The 21,518-nt window shown below is 37.9% G+C and overlaps 1 protein-coding gene across 7 annotated transcripts in view; it reads right to left on the minus strand.

Annotated features, from left to right (window-relative positions):
- Positions 1-21,518, minus strand: part of LOC134529451 (protein-serine O-palmitoleoyltransferase porcupine) — a 71,002-nt gene that overhangs the window by 20,827 nt on the left and 28,657 nt on the right. For 4 of the 7 annotated variants that reach the window (XM_063363559.1, XM_063363564.1, XM_063363565.1 and 1 more), the window contains exon 4: positions 943-1,144. In XM_063363559.1, coding sequence (XP_063219629.1) covers positions 943-1,144 — 202 coding nt within the window. Of the gene's footprint in view, positions 1-942; positions 1,145-13,408; positions 13,523-20,908; positions 21,086-21,518 lie in introns of those variants that run through there. The other 3 variants (XM_063363560.1, XM_063363562.1, XM_063363561.1) reach the window with 3 other exon arrangements.

Genomic DNA, 21,518 nt, shown 5'->3' on the forward strand with positions numbered 1-21,518 from the left:
GTTGATTTAGAATTTGTCTGTAAAAAGATAAATTATAGCCATTCTTGTGATGAATGATATGCAGAGGCATTTGTATATTTATTATTTTTAAAAACAATGTATGAAAACTTCATCAACTTTTTGTTTTAGCACAGAGAGTTATATGCATAAAAGTGTGTTGAATTTGTGCTCGCTAAGCCCTACATTTTATTTTCGGTAAAAAAGAGTATATAGGCTTGTTAACATTTCTAATTTAATTGCACAAAGAAACTTATAAACAATAAATTCAGTATAGTTATATCTAAATTTACCTAAATTACCAACGTGTTTTATTCTAATGTAATTTAATACATTTTTGACAAAGAAAAAATTTGCAACAAAAGCAGATACATTATACACAAAAGGTTGGATATAATGTAACTTAAGTAATTTTATACAACAAGTCACAATAACCAGTTTTAATTAAATAAAAAATTGTTTTTACATAGTCCTTTTTTATATCAAATATTTTGCACTGATTTAATAAACTTAGAGTGTACGTATTGTTCAATGAATCTCTTCTGGTTTCTTATACTTCCACATGATGTATTATTTTGTGCTTTGCACTAAATATTCCCTTGATGTAAAACAAAAAAACTATGGTTCATCATTACAAAGTACTTCTTAACAGCTTTTAACTTAAATATAAGTCATAAAATTAGTAACACACATACGCAAAAGAAAGCATTAAAATATATTGTTTGGTTGTGTTGCATGAGCCTTAAACATAAACGAAATTGAAAGAGCTCATAGGATTAGTAACAAAGATAGAAATATAAATTTTATAATTTTGTTAGAGTTTAGAGTTTATCAAATGTGTGTGGTGAGTTAAATTTTTGAATATATGTACTCTTTTTGATTTACCACTATTCTATTGCACATAGTCAACTTACATGTATTAGTAAAATGTCCAACAGAACTTACCAGACAAAGAGAAATGCCACAGATATTATGCCCATGATAGGGCCTCTGTTTTTCTTCAGGTACATTGAGACAAGGTACAGGCATACATAAGCCACCACAGCAAAAGCAATGATAACAGTTGTCATGAGACTGAAGAAGTAGTGAAGAGCCATTACTCCGGTAACAGCAGATGTCATGTGGCAAACTGCATCAGGAATTTTAACTGTAACATTAAAATATGTATTTTCTTAATGTTGGTCAATACAGAGAAATGTTTAAAGAAAAAAAAACACTTTAGAAACTTAACATTCTTAAAAAACTGAACCTTACACATATATTTCATAATGATATGAGATTATGTTTTATGTCACTTGGATTTTTTGTTCAAACACTAATTAATTGTTCAGCAAAGAGTTTAAAGGTATGTTTACACTAGACATTTATGTCATGACATAAATATCACATATATACAAAAAGTATCGGACACACACTCAGATGATATATCTGTGAAAAGTGTCTGAGACTTACTTTTTAGTAGTTTGTTGTTAACCTGTTTATTATACTGGACAATGGAACAAGTGTCAGCTACAAAAATAAAGTTACGGCATAAAATGGCAGATTGACGAAGCCTAAGAAAATAGGGTTAAATAAGACAAAAAATAAAAAAAAGGTACTAAAACAACCTTCCAAGGTGTATTATAGTGTTCAAACAAGCTAAATTATTAAAAAAAAATCATTAAATTGAGCGTAAAATCATGTTGGCATTTTTTTATAAGTACAATCAATCATATATTTATTTTCAGCAAACACACTGATAATTGTACTGGACAAAGTTCATAGACATTAAAAAATATAATTTTAAGTACACAATTGCATCATTTGGAAACACAATTATTGCTATTTTATTGTCCCAACTTTCTTTTACTCGCTTTTGAACTGATTTCACAGATTGTGTGTAGTTATGTCATATTTCTCTGGTTATTTCTTTCAAAGGATCATGCTTCTTGTAACTGTCCCTATGTTCTGTATCATGAACAACCCACAACATTGGCCTCGCTTCATAATCCTTTACATCACTCCTTGGCCATTCTTTCCTTGCCATTGCAGTCACAAATGCTCACAAATTGTATGACACTGATCTCAAAAGTTAAAACCCTTGAACTGAAGCTATAAATATCTGAGATACAAGTATTGCCTTCATTATCATCAAATTGCATGCAATAAGTATCAGATATATTGTGGAATACATGTTAAACAATCACTATCAAGAAGCATTTACACTTCAGAGTAAAAAAGTATGTTGTCTATATTATATAAAGCCCATGTGAAGTGGCCAATTGAGATGCAGATCCCTGATACCTTATATTCCATAAATCAGTAAGACAAAAACACAGAATTAAACTAAATGTGCAGTGTAAATATAAATGTTTAAATGATACTTTTTTTTCTTTCTAAGCTGAACTGTGGTATAGTATATTATAACAATGCTGCTTTAAGGAAGTGGTTATTAAAGATGCTTGGATGTGCAAGGCAAAAGCAAAAACTGTAATTCAGGCATAGACTGGTGCATCTATAGTTAGATTTCAAAAATAAAACATGAATAATTAAAAGTGAATTTTTTGAGCAACAAAAAAATTAATTGTACCATAAAACTAAACATTCTGTCACTTTTCACTGACTTGTAAAGCAAAAACATTTTCAATATAGATGATTAAACTTTAAAGCTTAAGCATTTCACCATTAGAAAAGATGTTATATAATGATTTTATTTAATGGTTGTACCTCCAAATTAATCACTCGCTGTCCCTACAAATACTAGCTATATTTTGTACAAAATCTGAAAGAAAAATGGTATGAATATATATATTATATTTTTTTCTTTATATTAACTAATATTTATTTATGTTTGTTACATGCCCACCAACAGTTGGGACACTTTTGAGGTAGGCATGACACAAAGATACAGAGGACAGTGGAGTCACTGTAAATAGGCTAATACCACTCTCCGGTAGGCACTAGGTGCAGGAAGGCACCACCTACAGGTAAAGCACTGCGACAGGACACATCTGCAGATAAGGCACCATACACAACCCGACACTAAATACCTGCAGGGACTACAACAGACCGGACACAAAGACATAAAGACAAAGAAGTACATAAAGCATTAAAATAGGGCCAAACCATGTAAATACAGATACAAAAACCAGTAATGAATGCATAAACACAACTTCATATCTTGCATAATCATGACATAATATCAACAAAATACATGGACAATAAAAGGTTATATTTAAATAATGTCTGAATAATTTTTATTTATTTAAAGAAGTACACAACTTTTCATACCTATTTGACTGTCAAGCAGATGAGCATGTTTATCACGTTTGTTGAAATCGTTAATTAATCTGTATATAATATCATTAATATTGTGAAGCAAAGCCTGTGAGCAAATATTAAATCGAGAAATTCTGAGGCCATTGTAAAGGATTTATGTATCTACAACTGATTTTGGAAATAAAGCAGTTACGGAGAAAGAGTGAATCTAGTAGTTTTTTCAATTCAACTAGGGGCAACAAAAATTGTTTTGGGAAGTTCTTTAGACTTATAGTTTTAATTTATTTTTTTGTATGTTTCTAGTTTGTCAATGTCAGAAGTGATGATGATGGCCTAGATTAGAGAACCCTATTATAATCCTGACTAAAAAATAATAGTGTGTTAGAAATGAGTCAATATTAGATTCATAGCAATTGATGAATTTAATTAAGGCTAAGCTAGAAACCATACAGTTATAATGTTGTCCGTATTGATTCATGATGTCCACTCCTAAAATTACCTCATCGATGATATCAGCAACAAGAAAGGTCTGTGATAATGTCCAAGTTCCAATCCTTACCTCCAAATCCAGCTGTACATGCACAGGTAAAGTGTCACCGGTGGCTGTATTGAGTCTATATGGGATGAGTGTTCTCTTCAGCTTTTCTCTACTCACAATAACTGTGCGAATTATAGATGCAGATGCCCCTGTGTCAACAGTAAGTAAACACTGTCTGCGATTGATCCATCCACTAAGCAACAAACTGTCATGGCCTCTATAAAATACAGATACCCTAGGGGCTTCCATTTCCTGTAGAGCTGGCATGCGCCCCTCACACCAGCTATTGCACATTTTCCTGTTGATATTCCTGTTTCTCTTCCTGATGCGATGTCTTCCTGCGTGTCGGACAGTCTCAATGGATGTGTCTTGGTTCATTGTCGACGAAACACCACAGGCATCCTCTTGCTCTTCTGATCTGGTAACCTGGTGCATCATTCAACAGCTTCTTCAATGCCCTGAGAAAATATCTACTTCATGAGTGGTGTTTCTGGCATTTGCTCCATTGTAGAGCTCCAATCCAGCTCTCTTTATCCTGATGCTTGTGTTTCTTGAGGCACTGCCTGCTGCCTCGATTTCCAGGGCGGACCAAGGCCTTGCAGCTCTTCTTGTGTCAGGCCAAACAAAGAGTTTGCTGAACCTCTGCATCTCTGATTCCGTCTGTAAAAGCACTGGGCTAGCTGCTGGCGGAACTCTGTTGGTGCTTCTGGGTAGGCGAGGTGCATGATTCGCGTCATCCCGGGCCAGGCTGACTCGATGCCCGAACAGTCCAGAAAATCAGCGTCAATTCGTGCCACTCTGCACGGTGGCCCGCAGAATTCCCAAGGCTGCTCAGCAAGACGATGCGCTACAGGGTAGCGACTACCCTGTAATCTGGTCAGACACTCGTGGCATGCCTTACGTCAGTGTACGGCACATGACATGGCGCGTGACGCCAATGGCTATGCAGGGCCACCAGCCAGCTCCGAACCCGGTCGTGTCACGGTCCTGAATTCGTAACAATATTATACAAATATCATATTATACAAATACTATTAGTATATACTACTATTATTATATATACAAAGGTAGTACCAAGTCATCGACGGAATCAACTAGTCACTCAACACTTCGGAAGCTTCTTTTTCGTGATCTTCTTGAATATATTGTTACGCCCCTCGTGCCTCAAAATAAAATTATTTTATTTTGATAAAAAGTCCTTGGAAACTGCTGGGCAAAATACAAAGAAAATTAAAGTTAATTACCAGAGGGGGCACGAGGCGGTGCACAAGACAAAATTTACACTCCCTGCACACTAGTAACTTGGGGAGTTCGTGGATCGATAAAATGAAGAAGGTATTTGATAAATAAATACACTATATCGGTAGCTTGGTCTATATGTTTTCCTGGTTTATTATTAAGAGATTTTGTTTTCGCATTATTTCAACATGACAATAAAGATCTTAGTAAGTAACAAATTTAAGGGGGCGCCCCGGGATTATTTAAAACAATACATATTACACCTTAACAAATAAATGATACCTAAACAAAAATTTAAAAATTGCACCAAAATTTGATTCTCCCAACGATTACATATACATGAGTTTCCTTGACTTTACATGTCCCTGAAGATAACTTTCTTAAAGCCCTGCTCGCTGGTATCTTGTTAGTGAATTTAGTTGATTCGATTCAAGTGGAATATATATATATATATAGCTTATATCACCCGGGTCTTCCCAGGGTGACGTCGGACCGAGAGGAAAACTCTTCTAAAGGGGGAAATCAGCAGCAGGTCCCGAAGATCATGCGGGGAGCAATTTCTCTCCCTGGAAACTTTGACCCTGTCTGAAACACATGTCAAATTCAAAACGAATTAGACCTGCATCCAGGCGCGAAAAGCCAACACCGGGAATTTGGGGGAAAAAAAAGGATTACTCACCAAACAGGGTGTGAAATCAGGGCTCGGATGTGTCTCGCGCCGACATCAGGATGGCACGTACCGAGAATTCGCGGAAGCGCGGAAGAAACTAAAATTTTTAGGAAGGTAAAAAAAAAAATACTAAAATTTAACTAAACATGACCTTTTCTAGATACTACCTCTGACTGGCTACTGTACCCCTGGGTTCACATCCCTAAAGCAAGCTGACTACATTCTTGTGCACACGATTTCGCCATTGCCGCGACAAGCCTCTTAGCACAGAAGGCGCCGAGAAGACGTGGTCAGTAGCCGAGCTCAGACAACTAAGTGCCACAATGGCGGACAAGGCTTCTAATTAAAAACTGGCGCTAACGCCCTAGGGAGGAGGGGGAAGGTTCGGTTCTAAGCCGAAAATTTCCGAAGGAGTCCGAGGCTGGCGTGACAAGAACACGACATGCGCGCTCTTTACCGGCCAGAACAGAAGGCAACAAACAATCGACTTCTACAGGCCGCGAGAAGAAAGCATAGGGCTTAAGGGCGCCGCGGTGCTGCTCTCTAGTGGCGTAAAGGGGAACTAACTGAGGCGGTGAGCTGACTTGTCACCAGGTGTCATGAGGGTGAGCTCTGCACCCTGGCGACCAGGCCCGCGGTTACTTTTTCCTCCGCTAGATGTCGGGGACGTCTCTGTCGGACCAGGGAGAAGGTCCTTGAATTAGGCCATCGTCCCGTCAGGTCACTGCTCCTAGCTTGATTTCTCAGAACTAAAGTAAGGTGGAGAGAGAGGAAGGGGGGGGGGGGGGGACAGAAAACGCCACTAGCTTGAGAACGTCGGTCCACTGGAGACTGCTTCGTGACGAGACTTGCTATTCTCAGCAGGCCTGTACAAAGTAGCAGCTTCCAGCCCAGGAGCTGCTCTATGCAATTTTGGTCATGAAGAGAAATAATATTACAAACTCGGGACGTGACTGCAGGCGAGAGAAATATCAGCCGGGCTGCCCACGTCCACATAGACAGCAAAATATCAGATTGGCCCCCTGGGAAGGGGCTTCGGTCCACTGGCACAAAGTTTAAATACGTGGCGTACACCGGCCTAACAAAAAGTAAATCACCCCCATTAACAACCAGATAAATTAAAAAATCCCAAAAAAATTTAAAATTATAGAAAAATTAAAAAAAGGTGACGAAATGCCTAATTTCCGGCACAATTTCTAGAAGCAGTCCCTTTTTAAACTACAGCAATAATCCGCCATCATGTGCATATCCCATCTTCCTTGATAGCGTTCCTCCATAATTTTAATATCTTGATGAAATCTTTCACCTTGCTCCTCACTGCTGTCTCCTAAATTTTCAGAAAAATGGTGCAGGTGGCTGTGTAAATATTGCACCTTAATACTCATGTTGCACCCAAGGAATTTGAAATTTTTAAGCATATCATTTACCAGTTCAACATGGTTTTCTGCTTTTCGTTGGCACACAAAATTTTCGACAACCGCAACTAATGAAGTCCATGATTTTCACTGAGCCTCATTCATGGAATTTACCAAGGCTTAGTCCTTAATGAATTTCTTATTTCTGGGCTGTTAAATACTCCTGCTTTAATTTTTTTCCTTATTCAAGTGAGGCATTTTTCCCCCCTATAAATGCAAAGCATGATCCGTCCTTATCAAGAGCCTTTACAAACTGCTTCATAACGCCCAGCTTGATATGAAGTGGAGGAAAGATGATTTTCTCTCGTTTAACTAAGGGTTAATTAATAACATTTTTCTCCAATGGCCATGTCTTCTCTCTTAGGCCACTCTTGTCTAACCCAATAGTGTGTTTTGTCTCTGCTATCCCAGAGACACAAGAAACAAGGATATTTGATGTGGCCAATTTGCTACCCGAGGAGAGAGTTTACCATTTTTAAGTCCACACAAATCACCCATTGATGTTTACGATACCTTATCTTCTCCAAGACCAAAGCTATAGTACTATATGTTTCTTTCATTGTTGTTGAATGAGCAATTGGTATTGAACCATATCTTTTCCCATTGTGTAGAATAACACATTTCAATCTTCACTTTGAGCTATCAATAAATAGGCGCTAATCATCTGGAAAATATTCAGGAAGACTCATTTTTTCCAGAAGTCCTCTAATATCATAAAAAAATACAAGATTTTCTTCTTGAGAGAAGAATGATGGCAGACCCTTTCTCTTGTGTGGAAAAAAGTAATGTTGGTTCCTTGTTTCAGTAAATTTTTTTCCTTCAACCTGGAAAACTGTAATTCAGAAGCTTCTTTTGACACGTTAAGATCTAAGACAAGGTCATTTAACTCATCCTGGTTGAAACGTTGAGGAAATGTTGACATTCCCTCATAATCACCGTCACTTTCATTAGTATCAGAAGGGTGGTTATAGGGACAAAACTCATCCTCAGAAAGCTCTGGAAGCTGGTGAAATGCTGGGATCAGTACTTCCTCTGAGTGAGAACCGGGCATTTTGCAGAGACTAAATCAGGATAAGTCCACTTGTTAGTGTTGTTTCAATTGATTCCAGTAATATTTACTATACAGAAATAACAGTCATCGATGTGGTTTTTGGGTGCTCTCCAAACCATTGGTACACCGAATTTCAAACTTTTTCTTTCCCACTAGTCTATTGGTGTAAATGCTCTGTACAAGTTTTACAAACCTGATGCGGTATCCAGGATTTATCCTGATCACCGAGCTTAACACGAAAGTATCCACGATAAGCTCTCTTTACAAGGTCACTAACAGTCTGACTGTTATATTTTAATGTGTATTCTCCGCATACGTAGCAAAACGCATCAGGATGATTTACACAACTTCTTCTACTGGAACTCATTTTTATCAACTTTCGATCTATCCTACACGGCTAAAACTCACAAACTGACCTCAAATTTAGTTAAAGCGTTGAAATGAACGATGAGATTCCCAGCCTGGGGTATCCCTGTGACAAAGTGGCTTGAGTCAAGCAGGCGCTTTTAATTCTTTTTTCACACTTATCTCAAAAAGTACAGTGGATAGAAAAAAAAACTAATTTCATATTTAGATTCAGCGCCCCAAATATAGCTAAAATCATTTCCAAAATCCTAGGCACCAAAATAAAAAACAATGTTCTTGTTGGCCTATGTAATGTTCAACTGTCACTTCATTATTCTTAAAAGACACTATGTGTACACGTAGACCATGTTTACATTGAATTTTGCAGGTGTCTCATTCAGTTGTTTAACTCCAAAGTATAATTACGATAAAGGCTTTCACGCTGTACATAATTCCACAGACGTTGATAGGGTCATGTTGCCATGTGCATGTTTGTTAATTTATGGCATTCTTATGATTAGAAAATCTTGTGTGTAAATTTTTCTCTTTGCATAAATTATTACGTGTGGACAGGAACAAACTTTTAAATTATTTGTTCAATATGCTAGTCAAAAATGCTTTTCTTGCTTTATTTGAGTAACTAAAGTAAACGGCATACCATAATGTGTTCAAAAACCCTTGTTATTTATTCCGTAATATATGGAGATGTGTGTTGTATTAGTCTTTATTTGAGTCTTGTTTGTTGCCAATCACATTATTATAAAATTATAATTATTCTAATGATGAATCTAAATGTTTAAGTGTTTTCATTTTCTAATCTCTGCCCTTCTAGTATTCACACACATACACACTCACTGCATTAACCGCTAACAGAGGTGGTCCTTGCCTTGTTAGACGATAGTCGAGTGTGGCTTGGTGGCTACTAGGAGTTTTGTTAACACGTAGGAGGCTTCATATTAAATAGAACCAATAGATGTGTAAAACAAAAGCGTAAACATTGAGAGTGTGCAACCCATCGTGACGAATCAAATGAGTACTACATGGGAAGGATATTTATAACTCAAACTATTATCTGAGAAAATGAGGTTTTTTTTTTTTTCACATTATGTCGTGGGGGGAGGTTTTGGATTGACGTACGTGTAGACCTTTGGTGCCACCACGTGGATGAGCATGTGGACCCAGCTACCGACTCTGTCCCAGGGCTGTGACGTGACCCATGTGGAGCTAGGCTCGACTTCCCCCTGCGTGGATATGCTAGAACTCACTGGCCCACTCTCAGAGGCGGGCACGCCATGTTACCGGCGAAGACGACTTCTTGTGAGGTCTTGAGGCACCCCACACACCTCCGTCTCTGTACTGGAAAGCTCGTGGTCGAGAATTGGGTGCAACGAGTCGGGTGAATATTAAGTTTTATTGCCGCAGACACGTACTCTGACAATGTGTACAAAAACAGCAAGTAGTCCAGCTTTCATGCTGATCAGGACACAGCGTGGACTGGCCCCGAAAGTGCAAGCTCGCCGAATAATACAAAACGCTCTGGGGAGCTTTAATTAGTTAAGTTACAGTCTGCCGCCGGGGTAGGCCTCAAAGGTTAATAAAAAAAGGTTTAAAATAATTACGATAGCGGATGATAACGGATCAGTTGAGAGCAATAGTTAAAGTCGACGTGCTGAGATGCGTCCTACCCCGCACGGCGAACGGAAGAGACTGCCCGGGCCATGGGTGTCATGGTCGCAGGAAGTGCTGAATTTACCGTTAGTAGATTGATAGAACAATTAAACATAACATATTTAAACCCTTTAAAAATTAAACTTTAATTTAGACTTAAGTATTATATATTACAGTTAAATAATTATCAACTACATTATTTAAAAAGATGAAGTCTCCACTGCTCAAGTTAGGGTGGGTGCTGAAAGGCTTCGCGCAGGGCGACCGAACACATGCACTTGTTGGCGGGAGGTTTGAAATAGAAGGTGTCAGTGGGAGGAGAGGGGTCGGCAGCGGCGTGAGGCACATCGGGCTTAGGGAGGGCGTAGCCCTGGTCAACGTCAGTTATTTGTATTAAACATCTAAAAAAGTACTTTAAAAGTTCTTGTTTTGTAAAAGCAGAGCGTATATTTCCTAGTTAGGAAATTTTAAAATTATTAATATAAATGATGCTGCACTACATGCTATTATTGTTACTTTATATACTAAGTTTGTTTGTTCAAAGTAAATTTTTATAGACCCTATTCTTTTTAAATATAGGACAGAATGACAATGATTTATTTATTTATTTATTTATTTTAAGAACACACTTTGCTGTTAGATGAATATGTTGTACTCTATATCTATATGCCCTACTTCGATAAAAATATCAAAATTATGGCAATGCTCGTCAAAGATCAAGAAAAAAAAGTGGTCGTACCTCAAAACATAGATGTTTGCAGTGCCCATCAGTGCAATTTATTTTTTAACTGTAAATTCATAGTAAATACTTTCACAAGTATTACTTTGCATAGTAACACTTTATGTAAAAAATGCTGTACTTGTTTAAAACACTACAAATTGAGAACCATAGTTAAGCATAGTTACAAGCACTTATTGTTTAAAGTAATTCTTATACATTGACTAATGACTGCATCCCAAGCAGGGCCGGTGCAAGGTAAATTGGCGCCCTAGGCGAAAAACCTTAATTCCCCCCCCCCCCCCCCCCCCCCACCCTCCGGACACCCGAAAAAAAATTTCCTTGCCTCCAAATACATCACGTAAGCCTAAGATTTTGTCAACAATCAAATGTAAGCAGACTTGTTTTTTTTTTACTTTTTTACTTATTACAAATCATAAACAGGTCACCGTGGACTTTAAATAATTACTTATATCAATATAAACATTCCAAACTGTTACAAAAATCCATTTTTAATCTAGTTTCAATAATCGTTAAACATATTATATCAGCTGTTATGTGTCGTGCTGCGCCGCCCCCAGCTACTTGGCGCCCTAGGCGGTTGCCTAGTTCGCCTATATGGACGCGCCGGCCCTGATCCCAAGTGCTTTTAATGACTGCTATTTTAATTATTAATTTGGTATTGCAAATGACCTTTTTAAGATGATGAAATAATCTAATTTTTCTTCAATATTTTAGAATGGACTAAAAGTATCAAGTTACTGTATGTACTGCTCATATCTATACTCATGAAAATAATGTCTTGTTAATCTTAAACACAAGTCACATTTTTTAAACTTGCAATTATTAAAGGCCAACAGTACAGTACATACAAAAAATATAAGCCTAGACCTGACACATTTTGAATTCTCACAAAAACCTGCCCACAATACTACTTGAAATTAAATTTTTTTTAGCTTTTATGAAACAGTTTAAAAAATAATTTTTCATATGTTTACATAAGTAGGGAAAGTTTTTTTGGAATTTTATAGTTTATATATATTTTTTTGATAAAGACTCCTAAACATCCATATACCTCTAGGTAAAACTGAATGAAACTTATTGATGTTATACAGTTCCCGCATCTAATAATGTGTTCTGTGTACGCATAGGAAACTACATGGCTGTCTAGAGTTCTCACTCATTGGAAGAAAGGTAAACAACTGCAATGTAGGTGCATGAACAACCCCAAACTGAACACTCTTAGAGGGAGGTGCTTGGAGATTTCTGTGCAAAATTCAACAAAGCAAAGTGACAGTTTTTTCTTGATTGGGAAAATAAGTTACTCTCGTTAGGTAACATAAAAGGTAGCAAATGTTCCTGAGGCCCAAAGACACACACCACCAGAAGTGAGGAAGTTCTCGCTTCCGTGAAGAGAATACATCCATGTGGAAACATTCTGCAGAACTGGGAATGCCAAAATCTAGTTTGCAAAGGCATTTGTAGAAGGATGCAACAGCATCGCTACTATCTGACATTCATGGATAAGTTTTTTTTTTATCAACATCTTGATAGAAACAATTATTCAAGAATTTCCCATTAACATTCATCACACTCCTGTCTATAAGCAAAGTGTTTTTTACTTATGAATGTGTCATATGCTGGAGCAGCCATCACTGAAATAGTGTTCTAGAGCAAATAAAATCCCAACATTGACAAAGAACTTGGGAACACCCTATCTCATGTAATGGTATGAGCAGCAGTTAGTGTCATACATCTGGTAGGACCATATTTTTTTAATGGACAAGTGACACATAACAGTTAGCTTGCCATGCTTCATGCACAGCTCTGTAAGGTGGTTCTAGCAGGATGGCACACCCTCATTTTGCTCTAAATATTCCAGCATACCTGGATGAGGTTTCTTCAGAAAGTTGGATTGGAATACATAGCTTCAAATGGCAGGAGCCCCTGCACTTCTCCCTTGCCCAACTCTTAGCCCTGATCTTACGACACGTGACAAACGCTCTCTGGGGTATTGTGAAACTTGTCAGCCAAAACAGGTATGGAACCACAGACCAACTGATGGACACAATTTGTGTTGAATCCCTAAGCATTACACAACAAATGTTAAGAAGGAAGAACCACAAGACCTGAAGTCTGATCATTCTGAGTGCAGAAAATAATAATCCCCATAGAGATGTTATCGTTTGAGATGCTGTCATTTAACCTTTCAAATTTGTTCAGGTTTGTAACTAAAACACAAACCCATTATCATTTGCCGCTATTGTATAAAAACTAAATTCATTTCATTGCTTTTGTTTTTACCTAGGGAGTATATGGACTTTCAGGGCATTCTGTTGATACTGAACACAATTTTTGTGAAGAATATTGGTAAAGCCCTTAGCAACAAACTCAAAAACTGTAAGACACTGCTCATTTGTAGAAATAACCACAAAATTACTTGCTGCTCACGAAATCCATCTTCAAATGTGATAGCCTCATGCAGTTCAAGGAACATGTGGCCACTCACCCCATAATTTCCTGGATCCAAAGATTTTCGAACTGGAACAATGGAAATACTCTCTTTTCTTCCTTGACTCACTGTCGGGCCAAATAGACCTGAATCTGCCAACAAAAGGTTTTTCTAAAATATATGTAGACCACCAAACATCTCAATATACATCAGTCATTACAGTTTTACTTTCTTCACTAGATTGCCTCTGATTGGCTAGATAACCCAACAACCAGAACAGAAGAAGCCACTGATTGGCCAGCAGCCCCAACCAATCACAGAAACCCAGCTCCGATTGGCCAAACCAACCAGTCAACCAGAAGAAGAGAAGGCTCTAGTTAGTCCACAGCTGCAGCCAATAAGGAAACACTTCCTCTAAGGCAGGAGCATTTAAAGGCAAAAGAATTTCCAAAAACCTCAGAAGGTAACTGTTACAGTGAAGATGGCGACTGTAAGATTGACCAAAACATTGGTGAAATCATTGCCTTCGATGCGACTAGAACCCACAAGTCAAGCAACTTTATACAATTGATAACTTAAATGCATGTTGTGGAATATTTTTCAGCACGAGGGGAACACGAAACATCTTGATTTTGGCAATCTTCAGAGCAGGACATTTGCAAAAAAGAACATTTTGTGTGCAAAATGCAACTTAGTTGTTGCTGATTTTGTTTGGAATGCTTTTTACACATTAGCTTAAACTATGAAGTGATAAAATAAGTATTACAGGAATTCATGTCAATACGGTAAGTCACAGCCAATTATTATTCAATCTCCCTATGCACTCAAGACTATTAATAATAACAGAGGTGAATAACCTATTCAAAGCTGTGGTCTTACACTTGACTTGCATTGAAATAAGAATGGACATCAAGACTTTATCGTCATAGTCAAGTTTTCTGTTCCTGCTGATCCTGGTAATGTATTTATTTGGAATTGAAAACTTGTTATGATTAGTGATGTAAAATGGCACTAATAATTTTGGCTTTTCAGCTGTTGTTCAAATGGGACACAACTACTTTGCAAAGTATAGGTACAGAGCAGCTTTAAACCAAGGAAAGCTAAAAAAAAACTTTTATCAGTCATTACCAACAGGTACCACTTAACACTTTTGGAAGCCCTGTCAGTTTTTCCTTTTCAACATTGTGCAACCTTACCACATGTCCAAATTAAAATTTTCCTGGCTACAATTACCTATGTTCAAGCATCCATTATAAGAAACTGTAGAACCACAGAGCCTTAAAATGTTACTATTACACATTAAACCAAATACAGTATGTCCATAAAAGAATGTCCCAGTTTCAATGGTCTATTATACTATGGTGTCTAAATTCAAGTATGCAGTTGTGTACTTGCAACCTTGCATACTTCACTTGTCATTGTGGCATTTTTAAAATATCCAGACGGGTTCAATGCGTTGCCTCTTCAAACAGCGTTAGCCAGCCAAGCAGGTTGTTTATGTTTTTTTTTTTCGACAGATAAATACAGGCTGTCCATGAAATAATATCCCAGATGATCAAATTTAAGGTAAACTAACATAGTTTTTCTTACTAATGTTCAATATGAGCACATTTAGTTATACGGCACACATCCAAGCTCAAGTCCAATTCTTCCCATAATTTGGTTAACAAGTCCGGAATAATGGAATATTCTGTGTCTCAACTCTGACAAATCATTAGGTAGCGGCAGAACATACACACACTCTTTTATAAAGTCCCAAAAGAAAAAATTGCATTGCGTTATGTCAAGTGAACACGGTGGCCAGCGGAAAAGAGCTCTGTTGTCTCGACCATAACGACCAATCCAACAGTCAGGAACTTCGATGTTCAACCACTCTCGTTCTAAGAGATTCCAAAGGGGAGGGGCTCCATCCTGAAATTACAGATTCACTCTTAGCAAATTGCAGAACACAAAATGCTTACGCTCAGCAGTTGCCATTTTGCGTAGGTGGTGCTGCAAGCGAGAAAAGAACAAAGCAGTAATCGCACATGAACTTATTTAAAACTGTTTGAGTTACCCTTTAATTGTAACCTTGAACCAAAACTTTAAAATGCTTACAGTTGATACTATTGAAATTTATAACTGGAACATTCTTTTATGGACATACTGTATTATTCTCTGATTGACAGGTGTTTTTGTAGCGAGGACATTTAATATCAAAATAGTAAACAAACAAAAGTTTAATACCAAATAAACAACAATAAACAGATATGAAAACAAATCTTTTCTAAAATAATATGTAAAAGTGTTAAAATCACATTACCAACACATACTTAAAGACAAGTGTACCAGAACAAACCAAAACCTTCCCACCAAAAACAAAATTAAAAATGTAATATAGAATTTAAAAATTAATGAAACATTTTTATTAATACATAATGCAGATGCATTCTGACTCCAAAACAAAATTCCTGTGCCATTAAAAATGTGAAAGATCCTCAGACGTGTCTGAAGTACCAGCAACACTATATAAAAGAATGAGATTTGTAATCATTAATTCTAGATCAACTACAAGACATCAACCATCTCAATGAAAGATAAATAGTAGAACTTGTTTAATATGAACCTGAATATGGTAAAAATTTCCAAATTACTAAAATTTTGAACAACGAAAAAAGTTTTTTATCAATCTATCTAACTTGATCATTGCCTATCACACTGACATTGCAGTACTCATTCCTGAAAGTAAGATTTTTGTCTGGAGTACATTTGAAAAACAGTACTGTTGCATTCGAATTTAAAACCAACCAGGAACTAAATGTAAATGTGATCGGATGGATACCTGAAAACATTAAATTAACTAGCAGTCGCACCACTGCACTATTGGCAGATGAGTGACAGAAGAAGCCCCGGTATCTAATGGCCCAGAGAACAGACATGAAAAGGATCTAAACTTTCCATCTGACTCCATTCTGCTTTCTGTGAAGCTAATCAGATCATAGGCGTGCGCACGGTAGGTGCCGCAGGTGCCTTGGCACCACCATTAGGGTTAACGTTATTTTGTTTTTTTACAAGCAGAAATAATACACACCTTAAATAGCACCATTTAGCGCTTTCAAATCAAAATTTTTCCGGGGGAGGACCCCCGGACCCCCGCTTTAGGCTCGGGGTCAGTGAATGATAGGGCTGTTGTGTAATCTGGCACCACCACTACTGAAGTCCTGCGCACGCCTATGAATCAGATGGCCACATTCCGTTTGCAATTGTGTAACATGGTGATACCAAATTATCTCATAATGTGTGCAATGAATATTAAGAAACATCCACCACATCACGAAGTTTAACCTAAATTAAAGAAAGTTTTTTCATCATGGTTTACGAATCTGTTCCTTGTATATCATGACTTTTTACCCCTTGCGTGTTTGAAATGATGGCCAGACAGGGACGAAATACACCCTCCCCACTCAACCACTCTCTTGCAACTGAATGCTTTTAGAAACCACTCCAATTCATACACCGACCAGTGGAGAAGTGGAGAGCATTAGTTAAAGATCTTCTGTCATATAAACCGGAAGATAAAGATTAACAAATGTGATGATTTCTCAAAAATGGCAAAACCCTTGCATCGGCTGACCTAGGACAAGAGAAAATTTATATGGACTTCAGCATGTGAGACTGCCTTTCAAGACCTCAAGGAATTCCTTATACTTGCCTACCCCCGTCAACATGAAGAGTATATTCTTGACACAGATGCAAGCGGAGATGGTTTGGGTGCTGTACTTTCCCAGGTTCAAGATGGAAATAAACAAGTAATAGCATACTATAGCAAAGTCTTGTCTAACCCTGAACCCAACTATTGCGTCTCAAGATGAGAACTCTTGGCTTTAGTGAAGTCTCTGCAACATTTCAAAAAGTATTTATATGGGATAAAATTCCTTTTACGCACTTACCATGCCGCATTAAGTGGCTACTACAGTTCAAGAATCCAGAGTGACAACTTGCTAGGTGGATTGAACAGATATAGCAATATGAATGTTGGATAGAACACAGGAAAGGCCGAATTCACAGCAATGCCGATGCCCCCTCCCGAAGACCTTGCAAGGTAGACTGCAACCATTGCAATAGGGCAGACAAAAATGAGGGAATCGAAGAGGTTCGGCGAACAACGATAACTAACAGGGAAGATAAATGGGATTATGCCAGCTTGAAGGCAGCGCAGCTGCAAGATCCACCTATTATAAGCTGGCTAGAGAGTGGTAATGGACGTCCAATATGGCATGAATTCTCCAACGACCAAAGGGCTGTGAAAGCTTACTGGGCACAATGGATTCCTTGAGGCATGGGAGAGGCCAAATGGAAAAGTAGTTACCATTACAACTATTTCTTCCAAAGGTTCTTGTGTTGAAAGAAATCCATGATGGTACCTCTGGTGGTCATCTAGGGGTAAAAAAACTCTATACAAGATCTGTCAAAGCTACTATTGCTTGAGGTGTCACCAGGATGTGGAGGCTTGGTGTAGACAATGCGAAGCATGCTCGGCTAAAAAAGGGCCACAACAGAGGAGTCGAGGGAAAATGACGGCCTAAAATGTAGGGACCCCCTTTGAGAGGATAGCCATTGACACCACTGGACCATTTCCCAATACTAAAGATGGTAACCAGCATATTCTGGTAAAAATGGATTACTTCAGTAAGTGGCTAGAGACTTATGCACTACCTATCCAAAAAGCCACTACCACTGCAGATGAAATAGTCAACTATATTTGCAGATTTGGGGTACCAATGGAGTTCCACTCAGACCAAGGCCACAATTTCGTGACGACAATATTTCAGGAGGTGTGTCGGTTGCTGGGAATAAATAAAACCAGGATTACAGCCCTACATCCTATGTCCGATGGCATGATGAAGAGGTTCAACAGAACTCTTGAGGAACACCTTGCCAAGGTTGTGGCCAAGCATCAACAGGATTGGGATCAACACATCCTGTTGTTCATAATGGCATATAGGTCTGCCATTCATAACTCCATTGGGCAGACTCCTGCAAGTATTGTGTTTGGACAGGAGTTGAGGCTGCCCTGTGATGTCAAGTTTGGTTGTCCTCGCAGAGAGCCGACCAGCACCACTGATTATGTGAATCATGTAGAGAGCGAATGGCGCTTATACATAATGAATCCCGCAAAAATCTTTGATTAACGACGAATCGAATGAAGACAAGGTACGTCCTGAAGGTTAACTCAACCAGATTTCAGGAGGGCGATTTGGTGTGACTGTACAACCCGCAACGAAGGAAGAGAAGGTGCTCTAGGCTTCTATCAGCGTGGGAGGGCCCGTATAAGGTCCTAAAGTGGCTAAATGATGTAGTCTACTGCATCCAGAGAGGAAAGAGAGGATGGATGAAAGTGGTACATTTGGACCCATTGACGGAATATGCCTGAAGGGTCATGTTACCTGTTCCAAACTAACAGGTTTAAGGAGAGGGCAGTGTTACGAACCCAGACAAGACCACAACGCGCGTCAGGTTCAGAGCTGGCTGGCGGCCCTGCATGGCCACTGATGTCACGGGCAGTCCATTGACGTATAGCATGCCACGCATGCCTGGCCAGATTACAGGGTCCTCGCTACCCATCTCCCTCTGCTCCCCACGCACCGTCTCACCTCCGGCTATTGTCACCCTTAGCGGCCTGGGGATTCCGGGCTTACCGAGGCTGCCGCGAGGAATGGCACAAATAAGCGTCACTGTTCCGGGTGTTTCGGGCGTCGGGTCGGCCCGGGATGACACAACACGTCACAGCCACTCTCATCCCTTCAAGAAGGATGCTACGGGTATATAAGCGACGATGCCAGCCTCCATGAGAGTTCTGAGATTTCGGAGAGTACCACGAGTGATGGAAAGTGCAACATCGGCGAAGAGGGTGTGAGACCCCCTCGAGAGTGATGCGATGAGTAGCAATGAAACTGTGAGATTGCGACTAAGTGGCGTGGGGCTGTGTGTGTGAGGACAGGCATAGGTAAGGGGCGAATCACTGTCGAGCCTAGCTCCAGTGAGGAGTGTGAATTGTGGAACTTGACATTGAGTAACTTTCGAACAAACATTTTTAAGTGCAAGTTACTGGTGATCAGACATTTTTAATTACCATTATTTATTAGTAATGTAAATATTAGTAATTTAAAAAACTGTAATAGAACTTAACTGGGCTATCCCCACATTATACTCGTAACAGTATTTTTGACTAATGTTTAAGTTCTTTATTTCTCTAATACAATGAATTAATTCACCAGTAAGCAATACATATAAATTACTATGTAAGTTTCTCACGTTTGATATAGCATAAAGAAAACAGATGCTTATTAATATAAATGTTCGTGATTATTTTAATTTTTAACTTGTCAATAATTAAATAATTGAAAAAAAAGTTTAATCTAAATATTTGCTTGTGATTTTTGTAATTAAAAAAATATTATATTCTAATTAAATGTGATATTTCTAGTCATCGGTTAGAAATTTTAATCATTTCTCCCCTTGCCTTTACCAAAATTATCAAAAACGTACTTCTCTAGTGATGCAAAAATAAAAATCCTTTTACAAAGCCTATAAATAATAACTGCTATATGAATGAAATTACGCCAGAATTTCTATTACATTTTGATGAAATAATAATTTAAATTAAAATATTGGTTGTATGAGACAGTGCTTCGAGGTTCGTGGAAGCGCAGCAGCCTCCCATACTAAGGCTGTGTCCAGCACCTAATGACAGGGTATAGAGAGGCAAGGGGTAAGCCAGTACAATAGGCAACGCTATTCTCGAGCAGGCCTAAGCCCAGCAGGGGGTGGATTAGGAAGGAGGGGCAGGCTTTTAAACACGTGCGTGGCCCAAGAGATTGGAGCCATATACCCTTCCCGTCTGAAAGCCATCTTACGACTGACCGCTAACCCAGTCTATATACAGACCAGCTGAGTGGTGGGGGATGTAGTGTTCGACACCCTCTACAATAATATATTCTTAAAAACAACATTTGGGGAAGTGACGATTTTTGGGGCATGAACAGCACCCTTAAGAGAAAATACAACACAAGCATGATCATGTGGGATAATTTTATTTAAAATATGTTTGTTTATCACTGGCTTAAAAGATCCAAACAGATGTTCAACATTTTCAACTATTTTTTCTTCAATAAAGTGTGGCCGGTGGCCACGGCAATATGTCTTTAAACCTTTATTATATACAAAATTTAAATTATTTATGTAAACAAAAGTTATGTATTTCCTGAATATGCACTCTAATTTAAGGCAGTCATTGTTGATTAAAAGTAAAGTTCTGATCTCTTAGTCAGGTCATTCCAAATCAAATCATACAGAGAAAACAAAGTTTTGCACTTTGCCTTCTTAGATTTGCTTCAAATTGTATTTACAGTATCTATGGACAAATATAACAACCCATATTTTTTTTTTTTTTTCCTAAATTTGCTTTAGTTGTTTGGTAAAATTTTTTCAAATATATTGCATTTTTAGATGATCTGTTATTTGCAGCGCAACATAAGAGCCATTTTTCAGGAAAAATATAGTTGTCATTAAACTCACCATTCATACTTTAAATTTGACCAGGATGCCCAAAATTAGGTTGAAAATAACATTAGACTCATATTAAACCCTGTTTACACTCTTCAAAGTTTGCACTCCTGAATTTTTTTCCTCAGTGCAGCCTTTTTCCATAATTGTTCATAACTTTTTTTTGGATGATCCTATAAGGTTGAAAAAAGTATCATTTGAAAGAAAGTGAACCGTACTATAATAATATAACATAAAATCCTTAAGTATTTTATATTTTCATTTGATAAAAAAGGAAAAAATATATATATTGTTGAAAAGTGGTATAGGTTAGTGGTAAATCATTATCAATGGAATCGTTACAAAAACAGGGTGGGCACTCTACATGGAATTCTAAATTCCTGGTTATTTCCAGGTTGTTAAGTCTCTGAAACTAAAATTTCCTGGTTTTGCCTTCCATTACTTAAGAACAAGTCCTGCTAAATTTAATAAATTTAACAACCAAATTTATTAATTGCTGTCATGCCTGTATTACATTCAAAACCATAAGAAATTCTCTCTTGTTTTTAATCTCTTAGAAACGCTTCTTGTCACTGCATACTCATATAAGATATTCCAAGAAGACATTAGGAGTAAAACCAGC

This window comes from Bacillus rossius, chromosome 2 (assembly GCF_032445375.1).
Source record: "Bacillus rossius redtenbacheri isolate Brsri chromosome 2, Brsri_v3, whole genome shotgun sequence".
In the NCBI taxonomy this organism is placed as follows: domain Eukaryota; kingdom Metazoa; phylum Arthropoda; class Insecta; order Phasmatodea; family Bacillidae; genus Bacillus; species Bacillus rossius.